General features: G+C 37.2%; 2 protein-coding genes across 2 annotated transcripts; one reads left to right on the top strand and one right to left on the bottom strand.

Moving 5' to 3' along the window:
* Positions 1–4,176: 4,176 nt before the first annotated feature.
* Positions 4,177–4,959, top strand: LOC109425649 (alpha-crystallin B chain-like). The gene has a single exon (XM_019700889.3). It carries the CDS (start codon positions 4,285–4,287, stop codon positions 4,867–4,869), a length of 585 nt encoding a protein of 194 aa, XP_019556434.3. The 5' UTR covers positions 4,177–4,284; the 3' UTR covers positions 4,870–4,959.
* An 11,305-nt stretch (positions 4,960–16,264) lies between these two features.
* LOC109425647 (uncharacterized) lies at positions 16,265–26,945 on the bottom strand. The gene is made up of 3 exons (XM_019700886.3): positions 26,416–26,945; positions 26,152–26,326; positions 16,265–16,989 (listed from the first exon to the last, which is right to left on the bottom strand). The coding sequence occupies exons 1-3, from the start codon at positions 26,804–26,806 to the stop codon at positions 16,323–16,325; spliced, it is 1,233 nt and encodes a 410-aa protein (XP_019556431.2). The 5' UTR covers positions 26,807–26,945; the 3' UTR covers positions 16,265–16,322.

The following is a 26,945-nucleotide window of genomic DNA, read 5'->3' on the forward strand; positions in this document are numbered from 1 at the left end:
TTTTTTAAGATAATTTTAGGAGGACACAGAAGACAAGAAAGGCTCCAAGAAGTCATCCAGGAATTCTTTCACATTTATCTCCGAGAAACCTTTAAGAAGTCCAATCATCAATACCATCAAGATTACCCATTGCACCACCAGCTTTTAAATATATTAAAACTTCCTCAATGACCATTTTAATTTGTGTATTTTTTGATAGACGCACAAATACCCCTGGCCCACGAAATAAAAGAAATCAATAGTGACTGACTAGAAATCACCTCCAGCATGGTTTTAATGAATACACTCGCGTTTACGCTTCACCTACATGGATCATTTCTTATTATGTGACATATATTCTCACTAGGAATTCAAAAACTTTTGCCTGAATTCCATTGCAAATTCAACCAGATTTTTTACCCACATGATACTTGAATTCCACAAAGAAGCACTTAATAATATTTTGCAGTAATGCTGCTAGAAAATTCAAAGATTCTGAAAGATATCCATCGAAGACAATGATACATATTGCCCTTTTTACTGGCATTTTACCAGGTTTGCTGGTATGTCCAGGGCCGGATTTACAAATGTGGGGGCCCGGGGCCACAGTGTTGTGGGGGGCCTTTATGTAAAAGGGTATATTTTTACCCATATACATGAAAAAAATCTTAAAAATATTAACCATTCTTACAAAAATGTATAAATGAAGGTTTTGATGTGGAAGAACTTAAATCTAGAACAATAAACAGAGCTGTGAAAAATGTTGATATCCACTAAATTTATTCATACCAGATTTGAAATTTTAACGTGAAAACAATTATATAATAATAACAATGATATAAAGTAAAAAACGGATTTCTCAGATTTAGTAGAAATTCATTCCATAGTTCATATAGAAACTGCAAAAAGAATTTAAAGCCGAATCTTTCGAGAAGTTTCAAGTAAACTTAGTACCACAATCCTAATAAATGTGCTGTCGTTTTGTGAAATCGATAGATATTTTCTAGGGGAACCCTGCCGTAATTTCTGGAGAAGTTCATGTTCAATTCCATAAAAAATTAACACTTAATAAAAGCTTGTTCTAACGCGACTACTAGGGAAGCTTCTAGCGATCTCCCAAAAGAATTTTCCGAAAAACTCTGAAATCATAGAGAAACTGCAGGGAAAATTCTTATTGAAAATGCTGAGGAAACTTTAGTGGGAATCCATGATAAGTTTCCATCAGGCTTTCTGACTTCATTTCCAATAGAATTCTTTATCTTGAAAATCTTTTGCGGAAAACCCCGACAATTTTTCCAAAATTTCTTCAACAATTTTCTTAAGGAATCATTGATTTTTTCAGTACACTGAAGTTTTTTTTTACGCGGTTTTTTTTACGCGGTTTTTTTTTACGCGGTTTTTTTTACGCGGTCCGTCCTAAAAAAAAACCGCGTTATTTCGAGACCCGTCGTAAAAAAAAACCGCGTTATTTCAAAAACCGTCGTAAAAAAAATCCGCGTTTTTTCAAAAACACGCGCAAAATAGTCAGCACCACATCTAACGTGACTTGACTTTTTTTACGACGTTTTTTGAAATAACGCGGTTTTTTTTTACGACGGGTCTTGAAATAACGCGGTTTTTTTTACGACGGGTCTCGAAATAACGCGGTTTTTTTTTACGCGGTTTTTTTTTACGCGGGACCATTACCGTCGTAAAAAAAAACTTCAGTGTAGTTCGCCATGGATTTATCCTTATTTCAGTTATAAAATCTCTCAACTCAGCAAATTTGGACTGAAATTCTTTAAAACAATCTGCTGTTAATTCATCTTTAACCACTAGTTAAATTTAAAAATACTTTGCAGAAAAGGACGAGTATTTTGTTTTCAATTCCACTAATTTGCTTATCTTCGGACATATATACTGCCCCCATTCGCACAACAGCCCCATGTGAATAGGAAACCCAGCAAACATGGGACTGTTATGCGAATAGGGACAGTTTAGGCCTATTTCGTCTGCGACTTACTTAGTGTCGTGTTCAATTTTTAGTAATTAAAATGAAAATTACTGCTAAAAGTTCTGAATTGATAGTAAAGTACAAATTTATGCTAGATTTTTTCTAAAAAAAAAGTTTCAACACTTTTAGTGTTCTCCGATTAAATTAAGTCGAAAGCTGTCTAAGTAAAATCAAACTTATAAGTTCTTAAATTCTTCTTTATAAAAAAAATCCTTTGGTTCTTCCAAGAACTCTTTAAAATATTTTCAAACCCTTTATACAAAAAAAAAACAAATACAGCAGGAACTTTTGAGTTCTTGATTCATAGAGGTTTGTAGTTCCTGCAGAATTCAGTTGAAGGTGTTCTTCAAGATTTGCGGTAAGCTATCTTGAGGAATTGCACAAATAAAAATAAATAGTAATAAATTTTGGAGGAAATAGTAGCAGTTTCTCTCAAAAAAGCCATAACATACATCTATTAAGAAGACAGTAATGTGAAGCTCTATTGTGAATTGTGAATTAAAATGTGAATTTAATCGAGAAGTTTTTTGTACTACTTCGTTTTTCTTGCATCACATCATTTTCCGGAAAGTGAAATTTTGTGGGGGCCCCTATAATGTGGGGGCCCGGGGCCCTGGCCCCCCTGGCCCCTCCCTAAATCCGGCACTGGGTATGTCTGAAACATACTGGAAAAACTTGTAATTAGAAGGCACGAAATGTTGCTAATTGGCAAATTGAGTGATGAAATTTGTGAAAAAAATCGCGTTCTGGTGGGATTCGAACCCACGACTCCGTATTCGCTAGACCGGCGCATTAACCAACTAAGCCACAGAACAGGTAATGGTTCTGCGGAATAGAAAGCCAAACTGACTCCGAAGCCGCACCGTGAACACTCCTATTTCACAAACTCATCTCTCTTTTCGGCTTAGATGCCAATCCATAACACACTCCTGTTTGTGCCCACTATCTACAAGTTAAGCGAATTAGTAGGGCCCATATAGCCGAGGCGATAAACGCACGGGTATTCAGCATGACCATGCTGAGGGTGACGGGTTCGATTCCCGGTCGGTCCAGGATCTTTTCGTAAAGGAAATTTCCTTGACTTCCTTGGGCATAGAGTGTCTTCGTGCCTACCACACGATATACACATGCAAAATGGTCATTGGCAGAGGAAGCTCTCAGTTAAAAACTGTGGAAGTGCTCATTGAACACTAAGCTGAGAAGCAGGCTTTGTCCCAGTGAGGACGTTACGCCAAGAAGAGGAGAGAGGAGGAGATCTATATTTGTCACCACGACAGTGGTTTTCAGATTTTTTCCTAATTTCCATACATAAAGTCAGGAAAAATTTCCGGAAGGGGGGGGGGTTGGCTGGCAAATTTTGGAGGGGGCTTGGCCCCCATGCCCCCCCTCTAGCTGCGCCAATGGAAGTTGTTCAACTTTATGTGTAAGTTTGTTGAACAAAATTCTGTGACGAGACTGGTTTTGCAGAAATTCATTCGGCAATATTTGAATTGCTACAAAGTGATCAATTTGAACTCGGTTTACGGTATGGAAAATGTCTTTAGAAAAACACGCAACAAAACACGTGTTCAGTATGCAGATATTCTACCTGAAATTTGTGAGTGCGTGCAGCTGAAAGGATCCGATCATATTTTAGGTTTATACCTGGAAAGTATGCCGTCTGCAGATAAGAATTCTAAAAATAGACTCAAAAGGGCAAGGAAGATGAATTGCTTTCTTCCAAACAGGGTAGATCCTTGAATGAGCGATGAAAAGCAAAAGCGTGGATAAACCGAACAGATGGTTTTATGTAGGTACGAAAACAGAAAGCAAACATATTTTTTTTCTAGTGAATTTTCCATTTTTTTTTCTTTTTAGTCAATACTATTAAACAAAATCAGTTAATAACCCATGACAAATCTTAAAATTTCCACTTTTTTTTGTGAAAATTTCTAAATGATCGACTTTTAGCAACGTGGTGGTATACTATAATTGTAGCGATTGGATTGGAAAATGTTTGAAATTTAAATCAACTGAATTATGCAGATATATTCCATGCTTTTTCATATGTTGGTAACCGAATGCTGCCTACGTGACCTCGTGCATTTAAAATGCATTGCCCCATTCACGAGAGAGGCAAAGTTCATTTCCAAATTCATTTCTCTTCTGAGAAATGCAGTTTATCCCAAAAGGATAATGCAATTTTGTTCATGTTCCAGCGCTGATCGCGCGCATCCTTTCAGTGCTTTCCCTGGTAGCAAGCAGTCAAAACTGAGCTCTGCTAAGTTTAGTGTGATTAGCTGTTATACTGAAACGTGACTCGATATAGAAAAATGGCATTGCTTCCGTCAGTTTTGCGTGATTTGATGGGCGACTTCTTGGTCACTCCGCCGCGTATATCTCACCTGATTGAAAAGGCGTTGCTCCACGATCTGGTGCACCATGACGATCATCATCACCATCACCACCATCACCCCGCCGTCGAACATCATCGGCACAAGCAGCTGAAAGACGTGGAGGCGGCCAAAGCTCATCACCAGCTAGTGGAGAGCTGTAAGGACGGATTTTCGGTGAATGTTGACGTGTCCCACTTCCAACCGAAAGAGATCAAGGTCCAGCAGGAGGGCGGCTGGATCACGGTCGAGGGCAAGCACGAGGAGCGACGTGACGATCATGGATTCGTGTCGCGACATTTCGTGCGCAAGTATCGCCTGCCGGAGGGTCACGACTCGGACAAGATGGTTTCGACGCTGTCGTCCGACGGTATTTTGACGATCAGGGCTCCAAAGTTGGCCTTGGAGGAGGAAGCGCCCAAGGATGGTAAGGATGTGCCGGTTGTAAAGACGGGCAAGCGTGCGAAGGGAGACGAAGAAACTGAAACTGTGGAGGAGAACGACGCCAAGAAAGCCAAGCTGTGAAGAGCGTGGCGCTAACGTGGATACCTTGTGTTCTGTTCTGAGAATTCAATAAAATTTTTGGACTAATGAACTCACTTTATTTTTACATTTTTAATATAGAGAAAGCATTGCTGTACCATTGTAGTACCGTAAAACGGGGTATCTTTGATAGTGCACAGGCATTGTATAGTTTATTTTATAACTATGACTCCTTCAATCAGTTAAGAAAAGGCGAACGTGTATCAATTCTATACATATGAAAGTTCATCTTAGACGAATATTCATTAAAACCTATTTTATATAAACATTTTTGAGAAAAAAAAATTAAATTTATCGGTATATTTGTCCTTTGTCAACTTCTTCAAACAATCTGCTATACAAATTCGTTTCAACTATTTTTTCAATGAATGGTCTCTTATTCTTGATAGATCTATCATAGTTGATTCCAATTCTGGCCTTGGATATCTTAAAGAAGTGTGTTTTTCCGAAATGGAAGCAATTATGTAAATTGAGATCTCCATACACCGATAAACGCCATTGTAATTTTTTGTAGTTAAATCTGTGTTTTTCAAAATTGGTCAATGAAACATTCAAAAAAAGAGAACTTATCATGAATAGCATATAATCTTAATGTAAACATATTATGTTGAGACACCGTTAAACATATTCTTTAACAAAGATAATGATTTTTGATAGCTAAATTAACTGTGTTTTTCACTCAGTACTCCACAAACTCATTTTTATATATAGAATTTAGTAGAAAAATCAATGTTTTTATATAAAAATTCTATCTCGTATATTTCACAAGGCTTCTCTTATCATGTTCATACTCCTATGATATCCATCTGTGATTATTTTTTTAGTTTTGATGTGTTTTACAGGGCACTATCAAAGTTGCCCCAAAATGAAAATCTGATTCTCGCTCATATGATAAACTAAAAATCATCCAAAATATTTAAGATTATCGGATCTTTCAATTGCATGGTATTAGTATGGTTTGTAAAATGGTAACTGATACTCCATTACTTGATTTAAAAATATAGAATTAGATAAAACACTGTTACATGGAAAAATATTGAAATAATTCGCTTAAAAACTATCAAAGTTATTCCGTTGCACGGTACCGTGATTTCGGGTGAAATTGATCAGTAGGGAGAAATTGATCGACGTGGGGGCCGTTTTTATTCGCCAAAAATGATGCTTTAAACTTGAAACAATTTGTAGAAAACAACCATCATCTGGCTAAAGGGTTAGGTGTTGAAGGAAGAGTTTACGTGTTTTACAGCCAAGTAGTCACATATTCGCGTGATAAATTCAATAATTTCTTAAACTGCGTGTTTGGCGAACTTCTAAGAACCTTTTAAACTTTTATTACCGTGTATGTATCGCACGTTCAATTATTCGAATGGGTGTTTTATAAATATTGAAATTTATGCATAAAATTGCACTTTTCCAGAAGTAATCACATATTTAATATGGAAACTGCATACTTTCAGGTATTTTATTCGGATTTAAACTTAAATAATTAAAAATTTAGAAAACTTGTAAAAGTTTTGCGTTGCTTTTCGCATTCTAGGATTGTAAATTCAGATGGGAAACATATGTTCAGCACTTACAAAGGAATTTCATTTACTGCTCAATTTCACCCCGAAAGCAAAATTATTTTTTGCCTTTCTCGTACACTAAGTGTACTAGAATATATGTTCACTCCAAAAATGACTTTTTAGGAGGCCCGGAGGGTCGAGTCACATATACCAATCAACTCAGCTCGACGAGTTGAGGTGATGTCTGTGTGTGTGCGTAATGTGTGTATGTGTGTGTACAAAACAAACTCACATCACTTTTAGGATTATTTATTCGCTTGGTAACTTAGGCTAAAAATTGAGATTTTATTAATGATATTGTTCCTTGACATGTAAAATGTTAAGCACCACCGGGCAATCTGTACGTTATAACTTTTTTCACAAGTGTCGGAACACTTTGCGGTCTTCGGCAAAGTTTTTCGGCATATCCTAGGCTATACTTCAACGTCATTAGTTAGATCGGTTTTCACAAAAAAATAATTTATTAGAAAAATGCAAAAAAGCACGTTTTCCCATACAAAATTCCATACAAATTTCAATCGCAAAGCGGAATACGGGGACGCAACCAATCGCTCCCAAATTTTGCACAGTTGTTTTGGACGCTAAAAGGAATCGAAGAAGCTTTGTTCCAAAAAATCGACTTTGTTGACCCAGTCTAGTGTGTATGTGTGTGTACAAAACAAACTCATATCACTTTTAGGCAATAAACTTCAACCGATTTTAATGACCGATGCGGAATCTGGTCCCATTGTTTCCTATTGAAAATGGTTCGGATCGGTCCAGCGGTTCCGGAGTTATGGCCATTTAGGTCAAGAAGGGGCCAGATATGCAAACGCTACAAACCCATCCATGCGACACATCAAACTACGGCATTTTCGTGAACTTGATGAACGGTAAGCAGAAAAATGGTCTTAGACCATATCTGAACCGGTAGTGTCTCGGAACCGGTTCCGGGCGTCCCGCCGGAAGTGGCCAAATATAAAAGTGAACTAAAACCATACATGCGACATATCAAACCGCGTATTTTTCGATAACCTGATGAACAGTAAGGGGGAAAACATTCTCAGACCATATCGGAAGCGGCAGTGTTCCGGAACCGGTTCCAGGTGTCTCGTCGGAGGTGGCCAAGTATAAAAGTTCCCCAAACCTATGCATGCGACATATCAAATAGTGGCTTTTTTAATATCCTGATGAACAATAAGCAGGAAAATATTCTCAGAACATATCTGAACCGGTAGTGATCCGGAACCGGTTTCGGCTGTCCCGCCGCAAATGGCCAAATACAAAAGTGAACCGAACCCATGAAAATTTTTTACAATTTTTCTTGTTTTATAACTAAATGGTTTATTCAACCATTTCCAGCTATCCATCAATGGCTGGAAATATTCCTAACAGATGTGATGCCTTACATTTCGGGCTGCAAGGGGCTTTTTTGTCTGAATTCCTTTGAATTCATGGTGATCCAGTGTTGAGGAGACGAGGAGTGCGCAACATTATTTCCAAAAAAACTACAAGTGTTTGACAACTGATTTGCTGTTGATTCAGCAATTAAAGTCATTGCTGACTTATCAGTTACCATTACAGATGTTTCAGCAAACTAGAATTTGCTGGTTGCGTCTCAGCAATTCATTTTGCTGGATGATAAATTCAAAATTTGGTGTGTATGCAAACCGGCTTAGGATTTCGGGTTGTATCATGTTTTATCGTATCCCCGATACAAACTTCCATATAAAACCATCTTCTGACTTGTCAAATATTTGTTTTGCTTATTTTTCACTACCAATGTTCGATCGTCAGAATAAATTCTGCTTAAATAATTTTGAATAAATCTCTGGATGAATATCCGACGAATTCCCAGGCAAATTCTTGAAGGAATCACAGGAGGATTTTCTTAAGAACTTTATGGGGAAATTTCTGCGTTTGTGCCAGCCCCAAAGAGAGATGGTTTGTGAAAAATAGAATGTTTATGGTGTGGGCTCGGGTTCAGTTTGGCAGAATCATTTACCTGTTCTGTGGCTTAGTTGGTTAAAGCGCCAGTCAATCAAATACGGAGTCATGAGTTCGAATCCCAGCAGAACGCGATTTTTTTTCACAAATTCAGCACTCAATTTGTCAATTGGTAACATTCTGTGCCTTCTAACTATAATTACAAGTTTTTCCGTATGTTTCAGTTAAGAACAATCTATAACATTGTATAAAATTTCTTCCAACAATTATTTTTTAAAAACTATGAGGGGAGGGGTTTTGGGGGTTAAACCACTCTCATTGCCGATGTTCCGTGCACTAGACGCTTCTTCGCCAACATTAGGAAAACTGGGTGTCCATTATAAATTGTTTTCTATGTGAAAGAGTGTTCTGAGCCACTTTGCTGACAACAGTTTTCTTCCAAATGGTCCAAAACGTGAGATATTCCAACTACTAGCAAAATATAATGCTGCCCCACATGTTCGACATGGTGCCCTGTGTAGCTGATTACCGATGGTCAAAATTTTAAAATTTCTCGAATTTTAAAATTTCTTGAAAACTTATTTGGGTCCCCACTCAAAATGTTGAATTCTGAAATTTGGGGGGGAGGGGGATGGTAAAGAAAAAAAAAACAAATTAATCCACCTTGTGGTGATAGTGCCTTTCTCGTCGAAAATGTTCTCACAATCTTTTCGGCGACGTAACTCAAAGTGTTCCTGAATCCTGATATTTTTTTTAGAAAAGCAAGCATTTTATCAAAGCCATCATTGAATTGAAAACTTATGATGACCAATAAAACTTGTATTTACGGTTGTTAACGGTCACAGCCAAGAAATGCTGTTAGTTCTATTATGTGGCCTAGCCGGGATAATTTATGAAAATGCAGAAAAAATATTACTCAATTTTGTTATTTCATGAACAGCTTGAGACCAAACTTAACGATTACGTTTCCGTCATTTTATTTTCAGAAAAATTACATAATGTCTTTGAAACTCCGTTATGTTGGAAAAACCTTTTTTGCATTCCATTTCACCGAGTAAATTAAATTCATTAAACTTCCAATTAATAAACAGTTTGTGTGGCGCACTAATTTTTTTGGCATTATCACAGTCACATTCACCACACATTTCCCGTGGCATGTCTCCTAACACGTATTAAATAGGAAAACAAATCGGAATTCCAGATCGGCATCTTTGATGGCCGGATGAACAACCATATTTTTATTTCGCTGAAAACCAGCAAAATTTTGCTGGTTTTTGACAAGCTGTAAATACAGCAATCCATCCAGCAAAATATTTTTGCTGAATCTTCAGCAGTGGTACTGACAGCATATTTTGCTGGTTGACCATCAATTTTGTCCACGCTCGGCCCCGGCTGAATTTTTTTGTTTATTTTTCAATTTTTTTTTACAATTTTTCTCGTTTTATAACTAAATGGTTTATTCAACCATTTCCAGCTATCCATCAATGGCTGGAAATATCCCTAACGGATGTGATGCCTTACATTTTGGGCTGCAAGGGGCTTTTTTGTCTGAATTCCTTTGAATTCATGGTGATCCAGTGTTGAGGAGACGAGGAGTGCGCAACATTATTTTCAAAAAACTACAAGTGTTTGACAACTGATTTGCTGTTGATTCAGCAATTAAAGTCATTGCTGACTTATCAGTTACCATTACAGATGTTTCAGCAAACTAGAATTTGCTGGTTGCGTCTCAGCAATTCATTTTGCTGGATGAGAAATTCAAAATTTGGTGTGTACATTCCTTCATGGTTTTTGCTAGGATTACTTCTGAAATTTCTTTGAGGAGATATTTTGATTTCCAGAGACTTCTTATGAATTTTAGGGAATGCTTCAGGAGTTTCAGCAATGGATTTTTTCAAGAAATCATCCATGGAGTTTTTCAAAAGTTCGTCCTAAAATTTCTATACACATCCTTCAAGGATTGCTTCGGAAATTCTTCCAAAGTTTCTCCAAGATTTTTTTGAGAATTCCTTCAGTGATTTCTGCTGAAATTCCTGCAAGGATATTTTTCTATTTGCTCTTACAGTTCCATAAGAAATATTTCTACATACATATTAGGAATTGTTGAGATAATCTTTGAAAACAAAAATTCTGAAAAAAAAATCCCTGAAGAATTTGAAAGCAATACCTGGAGGAATAACCGAGGGATCTTTTAGAGAAATCCCCAGAGGAACTTTCAGAAAAATCTGAAAAATCGGAAAATTCTACAGGAGTTCGAAATGAATGCCCGAGAAAATCCCTGAAAAAAAATAAAGTAATACCTGAAGAAACTTCTGGAGAAATTAAAGCAATAATTTCGGAAAAAAAATCTGAGAAAATCTGAATTAGGAAACCCCTCTCAAAGGTATTCTGGCAGTGCCCCTGAAGGTAATCCAAGAAAATATTAAAGAATTTTCTTCTCGCGATAATTACAAAAAAGTTCATTCGGGGGTTTTCCCGGAATAATTCTAAGCTAGGCGCAAAAGTAAAGTCATTTCCATGGAAAATACCGGCATAGGGTGCGCTGAAATCTGGAAACATTGAGTAACCAACTCTGATTTTACAAATTTGGTGGTTTTGTAGCTCATCGAAAATAATTTGGCCCCTATTTTTTTTATTTCGTCATTAAGGTGACCAATTTTCAAATAGAGTGGTCCAAAAAATCAAGGTTTTTTAAAACTAGAATTAAAAAAAATCTTGAACCAGTTGACCGATTTGAAACTTCTTTCTTTTGTTTGAAATGTAATTGTAGTTTATAAAAATACGTTGAAGGGACCAAATTGTGATTAGGTGCAAAAAATATGCTAATATATTATTTTTTTTTACGTTTTCATGGTCTTGGGCTCAAAGGGGTAGAGTAAGGTGGGGCAAAAGTTCGACCTTAGTTGAAAATTCAACTTTTTTCAAGTAATCCAAGCAGATAAAAATAAATGAATACAGTGATTCTACCATCCATGAACTAAAAATTTGCTGAACAAAGTTACGCCAAATGTCTTTTCAATTTTGAGTTACAATACTTTTTGTATGTGTGTGTCTAATTCGAACTCTTGCCCCACCACTGCACACTGTTCCCAAAGGCCCAATTTCGTGATCGAAATTGTTTTGGGCAAGAAAAATTGATTTTAGAGGTTTGGTGTCTTCGAAGAAGTTGTTTGGTATATCAGAGCCCTTCTTTTGGAAGTATCACTAATGTGATTAATCCACCCTTGAATCCACCTAAAAGTGAGATAGAAATTCGATTTTTTTCATAAGTGAAGATAGCGTGTTTATGTCTTCAGCAAAGTTGTAGAAAATGTTATTATGAGAAAACTTGCCGAACAAACTTTTGCTCTATCTGCTCAATTTCTAGAGATATGGGCCATTATTTGTGAATGACCCCTTAAAATCAGTTTTTTGTTGTAACTTTTTCCAGACATTTTTGGGAATTTTCAAATGTTCTACAAAGTTATTTAGTATGACAAAATACGTGTTTCCTCTGAAGACGGCAACATCTTTGATAGTTTTTGAGATATTAAATAATTTATTTAAAAAAATAACCTTTTTTACGGCTTTGTGACATTTACAGGGGCAAAATGGGGCAAGATTTTTCAATTGAATATGCAAGAAGTTTATAATAGGTGTACATTTTATTTCAACTCAGGCTGGACACTTGCTTCCTTGACAGTAAAATTGAGCTGTGAAATATTTTAGTTAATAACTGAAATTTTCAAAAAACTCAAAAAGTATTGAAGATAGAACTTTGTCGTCTTTAAAGAAAACATGTATTTTATCATATATGATAACTTCGTAGAACATTTAAAAATTCCTAAGAATGTCTGAAAAAAGTTACAAAGCAAAGCAAAGCAAAGCAAAGATAACCGTACACATCGTAGTTGCTACTCCGTGATTGACCAGAACAATCGAAGTTGCACAGAGAGCCAATGAATGTGAAAGCTTGGGACTAGCTAACCATTCTCAATGTGCACAATTCGAGAGTTCAGCTATTTAAAGTCAATAACGGCACTGGCCACGTCCTTACGGTCATCAGGAAAGGGAAGGAATGTTAGTTCGACAACCGTTGCTACTAGAAACCGTGGAATCCACAGCATCCCCACAGTTGTCACGGGAAGGAATGGTGGTTAGTAGGGTAGGGTAAGGTGTGGATCTAGGAGCCACCTCTGTTAGGTGATATGATCCACTAGTTATATGGAAATACACGTCGCGGTCTTCATCACGATTATGATTTATTTGATCACGATGACCACTGATCCCGGATTTCGTGCTCGCGTTTCCATCGCCCTACCGTGGAAACCGACTGATCTACGATTATTGTAGCGCGATTCTGATCCCGGATTTTTCACTCGCACTTCCATCACTCTTACCTGAAAATTGTCAGCCATTCGAAAATTCTCAAGCTAATCTGATTCCGCATTCCACACTATCGCTTGCATGGCTCTACCGAGAAAACCGACTGACCAACGAATATTGTAGCGCGATTCTGAACCCGGATTTTTCACTCGCACTTTCATCGCCCTATCGAGAAAACCGACTGACCAACGAATATTGTAGCGCGATTCTGATCCCGGATTTTTCACTCGCACTTCCATCGCCCTATCGAGAAAACCGACTGACCCCCTAAGAATGTCTGAAAAAAGTTACAATGAAAAAACTGATATTTAGGGGTCGTTTTCAGGAAATGACCCATATCTTTCAAAATGGAGCATATAGAACAAAAGTTTGTTCGGCAAGTTTTCTTATAATGATATTTCCTACAACTTTCCTGAAGACATCAGTATACTATATTCACATATGGTAAACACTGAATTTTCATCTCACTACTAGGTGAATTGATCACAAAAGTAATACTTTCAAAAGAAGGATTCTTGTCTATCAAACAACTTCTTGCAACAAACTTTTGTCCTATCTGCTCTGTTTTGAAAGTTATGGGTCATTTTCTAAAAACGACCCCTAAATATTAGTTTATTTCATTGTAACTTTTTTCAGACATTCTTAGGAATTTTCAAATGTTCTACAAACTTATTATATATGATAAAATACATGTTTTCTTTGAAGACGACAAAGTTCTATCTTCAATACTTTTTGAGTTTTTTTTTGAAAATTTCAGTTTCGAACTAAAATATTTCATAGCTCAATTTTACTGTCAAGGAAGCAAGTGTCCAGCCTGAGTTGAAACAAAATTTACACCTATTATAAACTTCTTTCATATTCAATTGAAAAATCTTGCCCCATTTTGCCTCTGTAAATGTCACAAAACCGTAAAAAAGGCTACTTTTCAAAATAAATTAGCAAATATCTCAAAAAGTATCATGGATACAATGTTGCCGTCTTCAGAAGAAACACGTATTTTGTCATACTAAATAACTTTGTAGAACATTTGAAAATTCCCAAAAATGTCTGGAAAAAGGTACAACAAAAAAACTGATTTTAAGGGGCCATTCACAAATAATGGCCCATATCTCTAGAAATTGAGCAGATAGAGCAAAAGTTTGTTCGGCAAGTTTTCTCATAATAACATTTTCTACAACTTTGCAGAAGACATAAACACGCTATCTTCACTTATGAAAAAAATCGAATTTCTATCTCACTTTTAGGTGGATTAATCACATTAGTGATACTTCCAAAAGAAGGGCTCTGATACTAGGATAGGATACGACAACTAGTCAGTCCAAAAGAGACCAATTTGGGGACCAATAATCTTAGCAACGCGGAAAAACAAGACAGCAAGCTGTGAAATTACACAGAGAAGTTGCAGGTCTTCGAAGACACCAAACCTCTGAAATCAATTTTTCATGCCCAAAACAATTTCGATCACGAAATTGGGCCTTTGGAAACAGTGTGCACTGGGGCAAAACTTCGAATCTAGTGTTTGTGAAATTTCACTAACCGTAGCACACAATTTCAAAACTTTGGTAATCTGAATACCTAAAACCAATTAATATTTTATGTTGGAACTGAAATACACTTTAAAGTTCGATCTGGATTTTACCCAAATCAGGGTTAAATTTACTACACCAAAAATTAGTAGTTATCTGCCAAATTCAGATGAAACAACATTTTTTCAACTTTGATCGAATTTTCTCACTAATTCCATCATTTTTAGGGATAATATGTATATTTGTGCAGAATTTTAGATTTTTAACTAAAGTTGCTACATGACTCGAACTCTTGCCCCACAATTCGAACTTTTGCCCCACTATGTGTGAAATACGATTTCCAAATCTTTTTTGCAAAACATTATAGAGTAAAGTGGGGCAAAAGTTCGAGTAGGGCAAGAGTTTCTTTTGAAGTTTTTGAGCTCAATTTAAATTATTTCTTTCGGGTGTCAAGGTTGTTCGAAGCCTTTTTGAAAAAGAGTCTTTCACTCCAATAATTATGAAAATTGATCAATATTTCGAAAAGTTATGATAAAATGTTGGTTTTTGATCAAGAAATTGTAATATGCGATGGTCCTTCCAACGCATGGAATGGAATTGTAATGAAATCGAATTCGATGTTTTATTTTAGAGCGTAACTAGGTATATTTTGAAGATGCTTTAGCATGTATAACTTTTTGCAAAAAAGATTTGGAAATCATATTTTACCCATAGTGGGGCAAAAGTTCGAATTGTGGGGCAAGAGTTCGAGTCATGTGGCAACTTTAGGTAAAAAACTCAAATTCTGCAAAATGTCTATATTATCTCTAAAAATGATGAAATTAGTGAGAAAATTCGATCAGAGTTGAAAAAAATGTTGTTGTATCTGAATTTAGCGGAAAACTACTAATTTTTGGTGTAGTAAATTTAACCCTGATTTTGGGTAAAATCCAGATCGAACTTTAAAGTGTATTCCAGTTCCAGCATCAAATATTAATTGGGCTCAGGTATTCCTATTATCAAAGTGTCAAAATAGTGTGTTACGGTTAGCGAAGTTCCACAAACACTAGATTCGAACTTTTGCCCCAGTGGTGGGGCAAGAGTTCGAATAAGAGACACTTATACAAAAAGTATTGTAACTTAAAATTGAAAAGACATTTGGCGTCAGTTTGTTCAGCAAAGTTTTAGCTCATGGATGGTAGAATCACCAGACGGTATTCATTTATTTATGTCTGCTTTGGTTTTTTGAAAAATATTGAATTTTCAACTAGGGTCGAACTTTTGCCCCACCTTACTCTACATGCTAAAATATCTTCAAAATATACCTAGTTATGCCCAAAAATAAATATCGAATTCGATTTCATTACAATTCCATTCCATGCGTTGGAAGGACCATGGGATATTACAATTTTTTGATCAAAAACCAACTTTTCGAAATATTGATCAATTTTCATAATTATTGGAGTGAAAGACTCTTTTTCAAAAAGGCTTCAAACAACCTTGACACCCGAAAGAAATAATTTGAATTGAGCTCATAAACTTCAAAAGAAACTCTTGCCCCACTCGAACTTTTGCCCCACTTTACTCTACCCTGGTTTTATTTTTTTTTAATTCAGGAAATTCGACGTCACATATATATAAATTGAAGATGTGTAATGTTAAGTTTTTGAGATGTATAGTACAAAAAATTAATAAATTACATTGTTTCCCAAACTGTGGGTCGCGACTTCCTAGAGGGGTCACCGGCCTTCATCTAGGGGGTCGCGAGGGACAGTCAAATATTTTACTGTAACAGACATCAAACGAGAGAATTTCTATGGTTGGTCGCGAAAAGTACGTCTGCTGGTGAAAGGGAATTTTTGGGATCTTATGGATTACATGCTCTCTTATTCAACCGACCACTATCATCATTGTCTTTACAATTTTTCATCCAAAGAAACGTCTGATTCAGAATAGTGGAAGAGTCTTGCAAGAGTCATGCAATATTGAATTTCTTTCCAGAAACGAAACTCTATCGACATTTCAACACCCTGTATTGATAATTCTAAAGATTCACAATGAACTGAAACACCTTTTACGAAACGCCATTTCCGTTGCTAGCCATGTGTCGATCGTGCGACAGATGCGCAGGTTCACCCGTCTCTACAACCTGAATGTCGCGCAAAGCCTCAGATGCGGCACCCGTTGATTTCGGAACAGTGACCGTCAACACTCCATCCGAAGACAGCGACGAACCGATCCGTTCCAGGTCGTGCCCATGTGGCACCGTGTACCGTCGAAGGAACTGTCTCATCACCAGTCCGTGATCGTCTTCTTTTTCCTCGTGCTTCGCTTCGACGGTGATGCAATGGCCGGAGAGCTTTACCGAGACTTCCTCCGGCTTGAATTGCGCCACATCCAGACAGACTTCGAATTTGTCGTCCGCTACCTGCACGGTGGATCCAGTGTCCCGGAGGGAGTCCCCATGGTGCCATGGCCGTTCGTAGGCACCGTGTTGTCTTCGGCGGAGTTGATGCGTCGTCAGGGCGTCCACCAGGTCATCGGTGCTCACAACTTGGCCGAAATGCTGATCCGGTATGTGGGACCGGTTGGGGGCGTCGTCCCACATTTTTCGGTACAGCATTGGTGGCATCTTGTCCGATGAGGCGTATCTACTGATGGTGCACTTTTCACTGCAACGCTCCGCGTGGAACTGGCTGTGCTGCGAAAGAGAGAAGCCTGTTTTCCCCGAAACTGGGTAGCTGCGGGTTTGAGAGAAAGTTGTGTACCTGGTTATGGATTCATTCGACCAAGAATGCAAGGAAAAGAGAAATCGTTGAGAATGAACATTTCTCAATTCTAATTTTGGGATAAAGATAAAAGTCGTCCTTTTGGCGCTCTTTTCCAACACAAACTTAAATTTAAGTCCTTATCTTCTTCTTTGTGCATGCCATGCTAGTTGAAGGGCGATTTATATGCCTGGCGTGGTCGTCACATGATTCTGTATTTATTTTCTGGCGCATGTAAGCAGCATGATACATTATCTAGAAAAAGATGACGAATTTCATCAGAAATGATGTTCGATTTGGTTGGGGCCCAGCAAACACAGAGACTTTGAGTCGAAATTGATATTATTCTCAAACAAAATATGAAATGACACAAAATTTCAATTTTGAATCAAAACACTGACAAAATTATTGTGAATTTTCAAATAATTGACTAACATCACCAGTATATTTACGTTAACTCAACTTTTTCTACAATAAACCCGATTCTTTTTTTTTGCGCTGGTCGTTTTTTGCTATAACTCAGTCAATTTTTATCCAACTGACTTGATTTTTCGTACATGAGAATTGGTTGAAAATTGACGGAGTTACAGCAAAAACCTGACCCGTGCAAAAAAAAAAGAATCGGGTGTAGCCAAAAGTGTATATCGACAATGAGTTTTCATAAGGGCCTGACTTGATCGATTTCTCTTCGTCGACTCTCTCTTTCGCAAATAACTTGATCAAAATAAACAAAATCATTATTCCTTTTGTTTCTATAGCAACATGCAGTCGTCTTCTTCGAATTTCAACCAAAAAATCTTCGGAAAACTCAATAGGGAAGTGGAACCATCTCGGTAGGGGTCCTATTTTGGGCACTTTTCTGCTATAACTCAACCAATTCAGAACCGATTGACACAATTTTTGGAACGCGATGAGATACGTAAGGACTGTATCGGAAATTAACTATAAACTTTCAGAATTGCCTAAAAAAATATCTGTTCGAAATAAACATAACTTTATTTTTGGAGATACCTACTATATAAAAATTAGAAATTGCGAAAACTGTGGGAAAATATTCCATTTTTTCTTTTATTTTTGCGCAAATAATGCTCATGATATAGGAAAATTATTTTTATCAAGAAAAATTCCCTCCGCAGTTTAGGGCAGTTCTTAAAATTGAAAAAAGCCATTTTTCGAGGAACTCTTTTTTTATGCATCTTCAAAGAACGATTACGCAAATAAAAAATACATAAAGTTGAATTGCATTTTTTCAATTGGGTATGTGTTTAAATCTATTGAAGAGGTAGTTTTACCAAAGAACGGAATTTTATAACCTCTGAAGATATTTGAAACAGATTGATGTTTGACCAAAAAGTAGATGTTGGAGGTTTTTCTATCCAAAATAAGAATTTTAAAAGTCGGTATTGAGTGATATGTTATGTGTACATAACTGCTAGTAATAATCATTATTTTCCAGATTTTTCCCCGTACAAATTTTTTTCGCTACAAATGATTGCAACGTTAAAAAAAAAAATAAAAAAATGCAGTTTGTACAGATTTTTATTTTGTGTAGTACACTCATAGAACCATATTCTCAATTATACTAAACATTTTCCAAATTTCTTCAAGCTGTTATAAGCTTAACTATATTGTGAAGATTTCATAGAAGAACCGGAATGCTTCGAGATAAAGCATTTTGAACGTTTATAGTTAATTTCCAATACAGTCCTTATAGTATCTAGCCGTGTACAAAATTTCAAGTCAATTGGTTTGGAATTGACTGAGCTATAGCGAAGAGTGCCCAAAATACCGGCCGCTGCCCAAGTGGTTCGCTACCCTACACATTCTGTGATAACACAAAGAGAGGATCGATGAGGAGAACTCTAAAATGTCAGTTAGGCCCAAATGAAAAAACAGTGTCGATATGTATCTTCATTGAAATTGTATAACTTTAGCTCTCCATAACACTCAGACTTTTTAACAAAGCAATAATTTTTCTTCAAAGTTTGGAAGTATTACCCTTTATTCTTAAATTTTTAGCTTTGCCTACCTTATAGAAACGAAAAACAAAATGCGACTGCTAAAACATTTTCATGTTTTCTGGTTTAGTTTTTTTTATGTTTAACATGACGTAACTCTCATACGCAATGAAAACACAATGTGTCATGTTTGCTCAAATGCCCATTGGTCACATACAAGTATAACTCAATAATTTAAACAGTTTGCATCACATAAAACAAACAATAATCAGTTGCATAACTGAGACAGAACTGTAATTGCTAAGCAGCACAATTCGACAATGATTTTTCTTAAGGGCCTAACTGACTTGATCGATTTCTTTTCGTCGACTCTCTCTTACTCTTGATCAAAACAAACAAAACCATTATTCTTTTTGTTTCTAGTGCAAGATGTAGTCGTCGTCTTCGCATTTCAACTAAAAAATTTGGAAAACTTAATACACGAAAGGATCGATGAAGAGAAATCGAAAATGTCATTTAGGCCACAATGAAGAATCAGTGCCCAATTGAAATGGTTCGTCCCTAAAGAGATAAGTGATCTGTCCAAGAAGCAAATGCATTGAAGTTTGTAGTAGGAGTAAAAATAATGCATTATTCTGATGTATCTGCTTTATTTTCAATTCAACAAATTTATTTTAAGTCAGTATATAATTATAACTAGTTTGTTTTATTCAAACTGATAATTATTTTCAACAACATTGAAAAATTTCATATAATGTATAGTACAGTATGGCGTTGCTTCATTTCCAAAAAAGCGAAGCATTTGAGGGCGGAGTCTTTTTTTTATTGTTTTTCAGAATTGATTCCCAGCTCTTACTGATGTGTCTATGTTGAGTGATTATGTGCAACTATGGATACTCAACAATGATAACCTTTGGAACCTTCAATTATGTTTATAAGTTTGACTTATAATTTATGATAAGCTGTTTACGACTTTTTAAGCTGCTTTGCAACTTAGAATTTAACGCCTTATCTAATGATAACTATTCTTATATGCAAGTAAACTATGGAAGCCAAATAATCACACTCCGGCAAATCAATGGCACGGATATAACAGCATCAAGAGCAGCAACACCAGCTGTTTTCACGGCTGTCCATGGTTGATAGTAGTTCGAATACGCCAATGAAAAACAAAGTGAATAAAGCATATTGTATAAATTACTTCTATTCTACATTGTTTTCAAAAATAGTGTGCAGTGGTATTGGACCATTTACAATCAAATTTTAGTAGATATTCTTCAAATTTACTAAAAACTGTCTGTTACTAAATAGCAATGCTACATAAATATTATAAGAAAAATGATTAACGAATGGAATAGTTCCATAAAACTGCATCGGTTCTTTGTTATTGTAGGCACAGGTGCGTAATGAATCTAAAATCGATCCCTGGACGTTAAAATTTTGAGGGAAGAGCAACAATTGACATGTGCAGTTTGTATAATCCTGCGATTCCCATAGTAGGCACAATCGCCACCTCGGGAGCAAAAACCGCTAGAACCTTACTTACCGATCAGGCTAAGGCCGGGGTGGCCTCCTGCTGTACATAGTAGTCGTCTCCATTCTACTCGGTCCATGGCTGTTGGTCTCTAGTTCCGCACTCCACTTGGTCGACCCACCTAGCTCGCTGCGCACCACGTCTTCTTGTACCGGTTAGATGGCTCTAGAGAACCATTTTAGTCGGAATTGCTATCCGACATCCTGATGACGTGACCCGTCCACCATAGCCTCCCGATTTTCGCGGTATGGACGATGATTGGTTCTCTCAGCAGCTGATGCAGCTCGTGGTTCATTCGCCTTCACCAAGTCCCGTCTTCCATCTGCACTCCGCCGTAGATGATACGCAACACCTTCCGTTCGAAAACTCCAAGGGCGCGTTGGTCCTCTGCACGTAGGGTCCACGATTTCCTGCCACAATGCGCCTCTGAATTTCTCTGCTGGTGTCGTTGTCGGCGGTCACCAGTGAGCCCAAGTACATGAATTCTTCAACCGCCTCGATTTCATCACCCGTCGATATTCCGCCCTAGGCGCTGATTCCTCCCTGGAGCCCATTGCCATCATATTACTTTGTCTTCGACACAATAATGACTAATCCGATTCGCCTGGCTTCACTCTTTAGTCGGATGTACGTTTTCGCCATCGTCTCAAATTTACGAGCAATAATATCAATATCATCAGCGAAACCTAGCAGCTGAACGGACTTCGTGAAAATCGTTCCACTCGTGTTTATCCCCGCTCTCCTAATTACACCCTCTAAGCAATGTTGAACAGCAAGCACGAAAGACAAACCGCTACAAAGTGGGTGAAAATTTGAAAACCCAAAATTGGTGGTACTCAAATTGGAGGGCGAAAATTTCAACAAGGGGGTGATTTTTTTTCCAAAATCTAGTGAATAGTACAAACTTTTTCAGGACGAACGTCTTGGGATTCCAGTTTAACATTGCACCAGCTTCTCAAATGCACGAATCTCACGAAGTAACATTCGAAAGATAATGTAACTTTTATTTTGATTCTTTCTCATTTGTAATAAACTTAAAATAAAAATATCCGAAGCGCTGTGGAGCGGACCTGGTGTGATGGTTAGAACACTTGACTATCACGTCGAGAGGACCTGGGATCGAATCCCACTCCCGACAAACTCACAAAATGTGAGTTCTCCCTTCGGACGGAAAGTAAAGCGTGGGTCCCGAGATGAACTAGCCTAGGGCTAAAAATCTCGTTAATACAGATAAAAAAAATATCCGAAGCGCTGTTTTCGTATTAAATGAAATGTGTACCCTTGAAATCGTGAGTATGTGCAAAATTTGACTATGTTATCGTCAATCTTGGTATTCTAATGAGAATGTCCTAATATTGAAATGCAACTAATCACAACTGATTGATTGTTACTACTGATATTAACAGGAGTAATCAGGATTATAAGATATATGAGTTACAATTTCGTTTGTGTTACGTCTGTTTGTCTATGATTCCTGTGACATAAAAGACAGACGTAGTATTGACGAAATTTCCATCCCATATATTTCAAGATCCTGATTATTTAAAGAGTAGTAGTCCTCGACAAAGTTCTTCGGCTGGTCAAGAACTTACAAAAGATGGGCCGAATGATTTCAAATCCTATTACAAGAAGGCCTTAGAGAGCATACACATTTTTGGTTTAGTTTATCTGATTCTGATTGATTAGAAAGATGGTTGCTTCGGTAAAGATATTTGGTGGATTATCTAATTCAGAACGACGATTACGGTTACCAATAGCATTGTGTTTTTCAGGTATTTAGGCACACTTTTCATCTAAATTGCCATATTTTAAACACCAAAGCACTGTTTTTTTTTCAATTTCATCATTTAAAGATTTAAATATGAAAATTTTTAGTACACAATGGTTTTTAACCATGATACTTTACAGCACTGAGATATTGCTGGTTAAAGTAAAGGTTTTTTAAGCGTTGTAACATGAAAAATCAACATTTTTGAATTTTATTCAAATACAGAAACTGTTCCAAATATGGGATTTTGTATGATCTTTGTCTTCCAGAAAATCTTTTAAATAATACTAATAATATTCAAAAAACCGGTTCATTGAAGCCTGAGTTTAACCTGGTTGAATTTTGCGTTGTAACCTCACGAAAAAAATTCTTTCTGGATAAGATGGCTCCTGCTGTAGATAAACGTAATTCTATATTCAAAACGATCTCCATATCGATGTGCAGAACCTCTTTCATTAAGTTGTCATTTAAAAATTGCGTATCATTAGAGCCCGAAGCCCGATTACAGTCGCCAATTTGCGAAGCTCTCCAAAATTAGACAAAATTCACCTCTTTCGAGCTCAATACCATAGATTTCAAGTGAAGGTGAACGCGTGAAAAGTTGACGCGTAAGAGCCCATTAACGTTGAACAATTCGTCATTGAAATTATCGTCATCATCAAACATTTGAAAGCAGTTTTTTCGTTTAACCGTTATGTGTCCGACATTTTTTTTGTTTTTTTCTACACCGTGCTTTTTAAATGGGAGCTGGGTACCCGGGTACCCTGTCGGCCACATAAGGCCACATAATTTTGATTTGTATTATTATATCGTTTAAATTGTAATCAAATTCCACTCAGATTGATGTGATATCAGAGACAAACAGATGAAAGATTCTTGTACCGACTTTTCGAATTAGTGTCGGTTATCCACTTATCCACAAAACTGATTATTTACACTCATTCGAAGATAAAATACTGACAAAAGTACCACCTCGTATCTACTAGTTCCCCGATTACTTGGAGAGTTGGTGTCTTCAGCAAAGTTGCTATGCTGGCCAGTAACTTACAGTTGATTGATAGCTTGGTTCAAAATTCCACCAACAGGCCAAAAGTATTTCACAAGCTGGAATTTCCCCCTTTGGATATATTTTATTCGAGTCGAATGTATTCTATTTGAAACGCATTATCTTCGTGTAGAGTTATCCAATCAAGCCCAAATTTGTACCAATCAGAGATAGCTAGTTGAGGAACTATCAGTCAAAATTTGAGAATGTTTGATCAACTTAATTAAAAGTGAGAGACGAACCAGCCAAGGGCTGAAAGATAAATCAATCAATCAATCAATTAATTAAAAGTTACAGCTTATTTTCTAGAATGAATAGTACTTCATCATATGTTGCAAAAATGCCACGTTTCTTTTGTTCTATGTAGTGATGGTTCAGCAGAAAATGATCTTCAAGAATGTTAAATAAAAGTAAATAAAAACAATCGATTAACACAATGATAAATCAACTTGTACATTTTTCCTTCTAATAAACTATTGCATTATCGTATAGTTTAGACTAACAATAACTGTATTAAACTCAACAATTCGATTAACGCTAAAGCCACAGACAAACAGACGTAACACCTTGCACGATTTTCATGGAAATCCATCGCCCAGTTCACACTACCATCACCTGGTGGAAAAGTTGCACGAATCGCGGTGCTGTGCCATATCGTCAACAGAAGGCGCTAGTGTTAAACGTCAAACGCATAGAAAAATGATGCGCGCGCCTCTCGTTGTGAAAGCCACAACTATGAAAATTTAAAATGGTTGTTAAAAGCGTGGTCGATGGAAATTTCGCAAGTGTTACGTCTGTTTGTCTGTGCTAAAGCTATACACAATGTCGCTGGCGTCGTTGCAGATTTTTTGTTTTTGCTGGCGGAGTTTGGCATATGCTAGGTAGGGTAATTTTCCAATTGTTGCACGGCTAAAAACTCGCCTTTAGAGGTAATCACGTTCAAATGTATGCGTGCCTTTTTTGTAGATGTAGTTGTAAAACTGCGAGGAAAATATTTGCACTTTTGCCCCGGACGTTAGTTTTATTATTATTTACCCGTTTTACCCAATTCGATTGGGTAATATTTGCATATGCAATCTGAATAGCCTTTCAATCGGCGTGCACTTTTGTGTGAGGAAAAATTTGCGCTAGTGTTCGTGTGTTGAAATGTCACTTATCTCTATTGTTGCACACCCCATGTTATTCTTATGAGGTGTGCAACAATTGGCGAATTTTTAGCCGTGCAACAATTGGAAAATTACCCTATACAGTTTAACAAATAGATACCCGGCATATTCAGGCCGATCGTATATTCACCGGAAGCTGTACGTTGAAAATTATGCTCTTCGAATGGTTCCGGGTCATCTGGCCGAGCGCCATTTGGCCGAAAGGGTCATTTGGCCGTATACCATTTGGTCGAATGCCGTTTGGTCGAAAAATAAATGATGAACTTAAGTGACCGTGCCACTGTTCTCCGCATCAATATGACTCGAAAGAACAGCCTATGACTCAAAGAAGCAAAAAAAATGATAAAATTTTGACAGTTTCAACGCCAATTAATCCCCAAATGTCAAAACTAGAAAGAATAGCCTATGATTAAAAGAAAGAAATATTTGTCATGATCATAACGGTAGTTAGACTGCCAAAAACTTCCTCTGAATTCTTTTGATCATCATTCGACCAAACGGCATTCGGCCAAACGGCGTTCGGCCCAATGGCCGGACACCATTTCAAATTATTGTGTAACATTGTTATAACATCTGGCTGGGGCTCTAATAAAAGAAATCAATCGACTTCACAACACCGCATACTCATTAATGTGTCGCTCACTCATTTCCCTATGCCTTGAGGGCATTTATATCTTCTGTGAGATGTTTTTAATTATTTCAACAAGTCATCGAAAATCAAAACCGTAACATTGAATGTATATTTGTATTGTCAAGAACTCTAGCATTGATTTTGGTGTAATGATTCGTTTTAGCAAAACCCTATCCAACTAATGATTGATTTGACCCAATGTTTTCCAACTTATGATAGAGAAACAAATACTATAATTAGTTATTAACTAGAATTACATCAATATGTTTGAAGGAAACTACTTATTCTTGCTTTACATATACACTCGGTGAACACATAACTATCCCATATGCAAAACATATATCTCGTGAATTGTGACGCTTGTGAGTCCACTCTTCAGAATATGACAAATTGGCCTTGCGTTTATCCGACAAGTTTCGGAACAAAGGACCTGTTTTTCTTTTCTTATCTAATAGTATACTGTAATCCATGTTTAAAAGCTACAAAATCTCAATTTTGCCAAAAAAATCACGTGGGACAGTTATGCTTCCACCGGCAGTGTAGGAAATGATTAGTTGAAGGTTCAATAGAAGGTCACATTCATATGCTTTGAAATGTGACTGACAAATCTTATTACTAAATCATAGAGCGTGTAATCATAATTTAGTTTGAAACATGCTCAAGAAGCCTTCTTGAATTGATACGGAGCATTCACCAATATTTGAATCCATTGTTCCTAATTTTATACTCATTCATTGCGTTTTTCCTAGAGAACTTTCACCACACATTGATAAATTTCTTAAGGCAGTTGTGCCAAACCAGAAAAAAATCCATGGCAATCAATTAGATATGAAATAGTGTCATGCATTTGCATGAATTTCAACTTTTTGGAAAGAAAGCCAAAGAATTGGGCCACATTTTAATCAAGACCTGAATGAATTCCAGGATTGGAAGTCTAGTATTTGTAAGAATATCTGGTTATGCTATCTGAGGCAAAATGGTCCTAATCCACTGACATGAAATAAAAACTTTTTATCTGGGAAAAAACAATTACTTTTCATCCTCTTCCTTATCCTTATCAGAATCCTTATCAGAGAGCAGTTCGTCCGTCTGCGTAATTTGCACAATTCGCTCGTCCGACTTCTGTGGTAGCGCCTTTTTCGGAGCCGTAACCGTTAGTACTCCGTCCGTCGAAATAGAAGAAGTGACGTCCTCTGGCTCGTATCCATCTGCAATAGAAACACAATTATCGTTATCTGCATCCATGGGTTCCACCTCTCCACATCCTTCCAACGATAACTAATTAATTAGCACTCACTTGGCAGCTTATATTTACGGCAAAACTGTCTAGATACATATCCATGCTCGTCTTGCTTCTCTTCGTGCTTCCCCTCGACGACGACCATGTCGTCCACCGTCCTAACGGTTATCTCATCCGGGGTAAACTGCTGTATATCCAAGTTGATTTGGAACCGTTCGCTGTTAACATCCACGAAGGAACCCATATCCTGTTGGGATTGAACCGTTCGCCAAGGGCGGTAGTAACCATGCCGACGATAGTTATGCCTTGGGCAGGTCGATATCGCACCGAACAAATCATCCGCCAGCAGTCCGGTGGCAAAGTGCTGATCCAAGATCCTGGAACTGTGCAGCGGGCTGTCCCACACGTCGTCCAACCAATCGCGGAACAAAATCGGCACCAGGGACATCACGGATCACGGAAGACTGATAATTACTCGGGAAATTGTGTCACTGCGAACTGGACTGAAGCCAACGATTTTCACGTCGCACTTTATTGATTGTCGCCGTCGTCGCGGTCGTGGTCTGCTCTCGTTCGCCTCGTAACAC

The sequence above is a fragment of the Aedes albopictus genome, chromosome 2, assembly GCF_035046485.1.
Source record: "Aedes albopictus strain Foshan chromosome 2, AalbF5, whole genome shotgun sequence".
Classification (NCBI taxonomy): Eukaryota; Metazoa; Arthropoda; class Insecta; order Diptera; family Culicidae; genus Aedes; species Aedes albopictus.